Source organism: Morchella importuna (assembly GCF_003444635.1).
Source record: "Morchella importuna strain M04M26 chromosome Unknown Morimp01GS060, whole genome shotgun sequence".
In the NCBI taxonomy this organism is placed as follows: domain Eukaryota; kingdom Fungi; phylum Ascomycota; class Pezizomycetes; order Pezizales; family Morchellaceae; genus Morchella; species Morchella importuna.
In genome coordinates this window covers 89063-94716 of record NW_025763457.1, presented here as the reverse complement: position 1 = coordinate 94716, position 5654 = coordinate 89063, and the positions used below count along the sequence as shown (strand labels likewise).

Genomic DNA, 5654 nt, shown 5'->3' with positions numbered 1-5654 from the left:
TTTTGGCTGTTACACAAATTGCAGTCAACCAAATCTTCAATCCCCGCTTAATAAATCAATCTAGATGTACTTGGTATGATAGTTATGACTGATTACACACAGAATACATGCAAAAATAATCAACGAACCTTCGTTGTGATGGTGTGCGCATAGATATGATTAAGAGAATTTTTTGTTTACTTCCAGTATATTTATTAGGGTTGGGGTTCACGTATCTCGTGTGAGGTGATATGATCGACATATTGGTCAATGGCTAAAAATTAGAATGGAAAAAAGATGGAGATTGACAGGTGATGGAAGGATTACAATGGGTGCCACGGTTAGGTGAGGGTAGAGCTAGCAAGGTGCGAGTTTTTTTGGCTTTGTGTATTTGGTCCATTTGTGCTTTCTTTCCTCGTAGCCAGCGTTCGGCCCTGTGTGTGCTACAAACATGTCATGTGAGTAAAATAAATTTGTAGGGAGACCACCAAGGTGTCCACGTGTGCGGTACCTTCATATAGGCAACTCGCACAATATATATCATTTTCGCAGCCTGAGCACCGATACTCTCCGTCTTCATTACATATACCTGCAAATTTAGAAAATATATGGTGAGAATCCTTTAAAGCCTATTACTGTTGTAATATGGAATAGCGAAAAGACTTACAGCACCATGTATCAGATTCCACCAGGACTGGGTCTACATCGAACCTTTGCTTCGTTCTCGGATCCATTCTAGGGGCAGGCGGGAGTTCCAACCCCCCCAGAGCTTCAAATCGCTTGAGAAGATCCTCATCAAGTTCGGTCTTTTTCGGGGTAGGGGGTCTCTCCCGGTCGCGCGTTTGCGATCTCTCCTCATCAAAGTCATTCATGCTGATTCCGTGTGCCCTTTCAAACTCTATCTCATCTTTGATCATTTTCAAAATATCCTCCTCCGCGTTTGTATCGCTTTTAATGCCTTCTTCAGATATGTTGCTTTGCAGCCAAGTTGGTACCACCTCAACGCTAGCTTCCTTTCTACTCCTAACTTCTGGTATAGAGGTCGGTGTCTTTATATCCGCGAGTAGCTGTTCAATCTTCTTCTCATCGATTTCATCCAATGTCCATGATTCACTTTCCGAACTCAATGCGTTGATAAGTTCCTGAATGTGATGGGTGGTGGGTTAGAGATTAGAGTGTCAGGTCTTCAAATTCTCTCTGAATTGGTACTCAAACCTGTATGGGTAACTCCTTATTAAATCCATAGTATCTATCGCTTGCGATCTTTTCCGATAGGCCCTTGCTCCTTCGAGAGACTGGTGGTTTCTGGGACATTTTCTCGAAACGCATGACCAACACATCGACGTCATGATCATTATTTGATTGTGATTCAGAATCCCGAGTGATGGGTGCAGCGGTATTTCTATATTATAAATATTCATTAATAAAGGAATTGATTGGCGTCCCACTCTTTTTAGGATTGTGCTAGCAATAGTAATATAATGTATTGTATGCAATTACTTACTCTGACTCCAGAGAGTGCCTCAACGCTGCCAGGCGGCGAGCAAGATCATCATCCATGAAGTTCTAAGGCACGTTCTCGATGCGCAGGCAAGTTCACGTTGCGTTGTATCCTTATCGTATAGTTCGGGATCGCTTGTTGTTGGTCTAGATAGTAACGATAGGTATCAAGGAGGGGTTAGGGTTCTTCTGGAGTGGTTCGATCTTCTCCTCGATTGTAGCAAGAGGGTAATTAAACACATAACATTACCCGGAAAACTATGGGACCAGATGCAGGGTTCAAAGCTAGCGGCATACACGTACTAAATGAAGAACGGATAGTCTAGCTAAGCTCAAGAAAAAGTACTTTCACAGGATACAGAAATCAATGAACATGAGAGTCTCTTTCGACTTTCTCGTCAGTGGATTCACGGTTGGCTGTTCAATCTCACGGGATAATTTCTCGTTATCTTCCTTCGATGACTCCTTGCTTTCGACCCAGTCTCTCGCAGTCTCAGTTATCACTATAATTACGTCGATTTTGGTATTTCGCTATTGGCGATCTCTTAAGTATGCAGCAGTATCCTACGAAATTCCAATACCAAAGCAATGCAGCGAAGAATGGACAGGTGATATCCTGGACAATCCTTCTATAAGGGTCAGTGAAGCTCGTTCCCGGATGACGTTACCAAAACTTACGAATAAAAGACCACTACAGATAACAACATCAATTGCTACTGTCCCGCTAATGGAAAGTTTCTGGGAGAGGTTACACCGGCATCTCCAGAAGATATTGACAACGCGATTGCAAAATCCGCTGTAGCTCAGAAACAATGGGCCAGAACATCATTTGAAGAACGGAAAAGAGTCCTCAGGACACTCCAAAAGTAAGTCTATAGAGCAGCTAAATCCATATATTACTGGGTATTTGATAATCTAATGGATCGGTAGGTATATACTTTCAAACAGGGATATAATCATCAAAGCAGCGTGTCTTGATTCAGGCAAGACGCGTATCGATGCATCCTTGGGTGAGATCTTGGTTTTAGTTGAGAAAATCAAGTGGATATTAGGTTACGGAGAGAGCGCATTGAAACCCGAGAGAAGGTCCGTTTCATGGCCACTGATGTGCTATAAGAAGGCAGAAGTACGTTATGAGCCTTTGGGAGTTGTCTGTGCTTGCGTTTCCTGGAAGTACGTTTCTTTCATATTTCATAATAGATCAGTCATGCTATTATATCACATATAACCACTGGAGTTAGCTCTAACATGCTATTTGCACTTAGTTATCCGGTGAGTTTTTACACTAGACGTATAGTTAGAACCGTTGGAGTATCTAACTCACGTGCAGTTCCATAACTTGCTTTGTCCTATTGTCAGTTCTATTTTTGCTGGTAATGGAATAATTGGTAAGTTCTCTTGTATCGAGTACTTCAAGGGTCTGTGAAATAACAAGGAATACAGTCAAAGGAAGTGAAAATACAGCATGGAGTTCCCATTATTTTATCTCAATTGTAAAGGGTGCGCTTGAAGCTTGCGGACACAATTCAGATCTGGTAGAGGTAATATACGCAAGCCTTATGTATTTGACACAATCATCAGTTGACTTATGCTACGTAAGTCTATTACATGTTGGCCTGACGTGGCTCCGCATCTCACATCTCACTCTGGAATATCCCATATAACATTTATCGGATCACGCCCGGTGGCTCACCACGTGGCTGCCTCGGCCTCGAAATCATTAATACCTCTCTGCATTGAACTTGGCGGAAAGGATGCGGCTATTATCCTTGACGATATTCCGAATGTGAATATTCTCTCTTCAATCCTCATGCGTGGTGTATTCCAGAGTGCTTCTCAGAACTGTGTGGGTATCGAGCGGGTGATCGCACTCCCAAAGGTCTATCCTCGGCTTGTTAATATCTTAGAAGAGAGAATAAAGCTTCTCCGGCCCGGATCGATCTTAGACGGCGATGAAGTGGATTGCGGTGCAATGATATCATCGGCCGGCTTTGATAAACTTGAAGAATGGATACACGACGCTGTTCAAAAGGGTGCAAAGTGTCTTGTAGGAGGGAAACGATACTTGCATCCCAAACACCCTAAAGGACATTACTTTTCACCTACACTTCTCATCGACGTAACTCCTGACATGTTGATTGCACAAAATGAGACATTTGCCCCAGTTTTCGTGCTAATGAAGGCTGGTGATGTTCATGATGCCATAGATATCGCGAATGGGACGGAATTTGGTCTTGGCGGGTCTGTCTTTGGAAGAAACAAGAGGGATCTCCAAAAGGTTGTACAAGAAATGAAAAGCGGAATGGTATCAGTAAACGATTTTGGAGTTTATTATCTTAACCAGTCACTCCCATTCGGCGGAGTTAAAGGCTCTGGTTATGGACGATTTGCCGGCGAGGAAGGTTTACGGGCGGTTTGTAATCTGAAGGCAGTTTGCGAGGACATATTCCCTGGTTTGTTGAGTACTGCGATTCCACCGGTGGTGGATTATCCTATTAGAAATGGAGATAGAGGTTTGAACTTCACTACAGGTGCGTTATTTTTATGCTCACAACCCTTTGTTTTAGCTGCGTACTTACATCTTATAAATAGGCTTGATCGAGTTAGCTTATGGAGAGACCTGGAAAAGGACATTCGGTGGGCTCTGGAAACTGGTCACTAATTTGTAGAAATACGGCCAAATGCCACGCAGCTAAGATAAAGAGCTCTAATAGGGTGGAATTTTGGTTAGTTTCGGTATGTTTAGTTGAGCTATTTTCAAGTACCTAACTCTTATTAGAGTTCTCAGCCTTCAACTATTTCTATAATGATATATGTGATGCTAGATTTCAGGGATTTTAAGTGAGGTTTGTTGTGTATTGCGGGTGAAAATAGACGTTTCCTGCCAGGCGCAAGAGTTACAAGGAAAAGAGAGCGGCAAAAGTTGATAGGAGCACTAAAGAACCACAGGTGGGAACAATTGTTAAAACAGAAATGGGATATCGAATTCACATGGTGTTAATAATAAGAGATAGATAGATAAAATAGCGGAAATCAGTGCGTGTTTCTTCCCGTAATGATACCCCCAGTGTTCAGGGGAACCAGTCGGAAAAAAAAAATGTAGAACCAATATCAAAGCGGCATTGATTATTGATTATTGGTCTCCATAAGTAAGCGAACATTAACGTTGCAACCAAAACATGTATGAGAGTGCAACTTTAAACTCTTATTTCTCCGCAAACACAAGGATATAGAGAAAAAGAGTCTAATATATGGGTTCCTCAGTAATGACAGTACCTACAGCTAAAATACCATTGCAGGAGGCCACTTTCAAATTTGGATGTTTTTAGTTGGTTTCTATCATTACCATCTCCATGTTTGCCACTTATGGTCACTCGAAATTAAAATGTTATGGGTATCAAATGAGAAATTTGAGTACATCAGCCAGCAAAAAACCGGTTTTGTAACGGAGCCAATCCAACTGTCTGTAACGGCAGCTATGTAGTTCGGCTAGGCAATATATTGGAATATGAAGAGGAGGTATTGCGCAGGGGGATTAGGATTTGTAATGAATATTTCTAGTATGTTCTTTCAGTTTTTGTTACGCAGAAGTATGAGTCACCATCGGACAAGGGTATTGGATATATAATGGGGTGTTGTCCTTTGCTATTTCTTGATTCCTTTTCTTTCCTTTTCTCTTCACATGTAACGGAGTCACTTCAACTGTCTGGTATATGAGTACACACAGGGCCCGGTTACATGCTGAGAGTTATTGTTAGAAGCCAGTTGCACAGTGACATGCAAGTACCGGCAGTGTGGTTAGCTACCAGCTGTCAGAGTAACTACAGTCTGAGCGCTAGGAAGAGGATCTATTCATGGAAATAATGACTGACGAGTCTATGCCCCGCCAATGACTAGAAGGCCAGCCAGAGTGAAGCTCTGAATGCTCAGCGATCCTCTATATCCTCTGAGCATGATAAGTGCGCCGGAAGTGGCACGGACTATGCCTGGGAAGTCTACAATAAACAAAGCGCTCTACAGCAACGATTAAGCTTACACCTGAGCGGCAGCTCATTCATGCAGGTACCGGTTGTGCGTCAACCAAGACTGCAGGTGTTACAAAAGGCTTTGACTAAGGGTGGTTGCCTTCGGAACCAGAAGCATCCGCTAACGCTTAGAGAGAAGCGCGGTAGCGG

General features: G+C 42.6%; 2 protein-coding genes across 2 annotated transcripts; one reads left to right on the top strand and one right to left on the bottom strand.

The window, feature by feature from the left end:
- Positions 1 to 336: 336 nt before the first annotated feature.
- Positions 337 to 1293, bottom strand: LAJ45_11215 (uncharacterized protein; the record flags this gene model as incomplete). The annotated part of the gene is made up of 4 exons (XM_046120725.1): positions 337 to 422; positions 491 to 568; positions 647 to 1121; positions 1195 to 1293. 4 exons carry the CDS (start codon positions 1291 to 1293, stop codon positions 337 to 339), a joined length of 738 nt encoding a protein of 245 aa, XP_045966084.1.
- Positions 1294 to 1846: 553 nt separating this feature from the next.
- LAJ45_11214 (uncharacterized protein) lies at positions 1847 to 4324 on the top strand (the record flags this gene model as incomplete). The annotated part of the gene is made up of 10 exons (XM_046120724.1): positions 1847 to 2116; positions 2167 to 2345; positions 2410 to 2652; positions 2745 to 2751; positions 2810 to 2867; positions 2923 to 3020; positions 3080 to 4010; positions 4072 to 4133; positions 4194 to 4205; positions 4259 to 4324. The coding sequence occupies 10 exons, from the start codon at positions 1847 to 1849 to the stop codon at positions 4322 to 4324; spliced, it is 1926 nt and encodes a 641-aa protein (XP_045966083.1).
- Positions 4325 to 5654: the final 1330 nt, after the last annotated feature.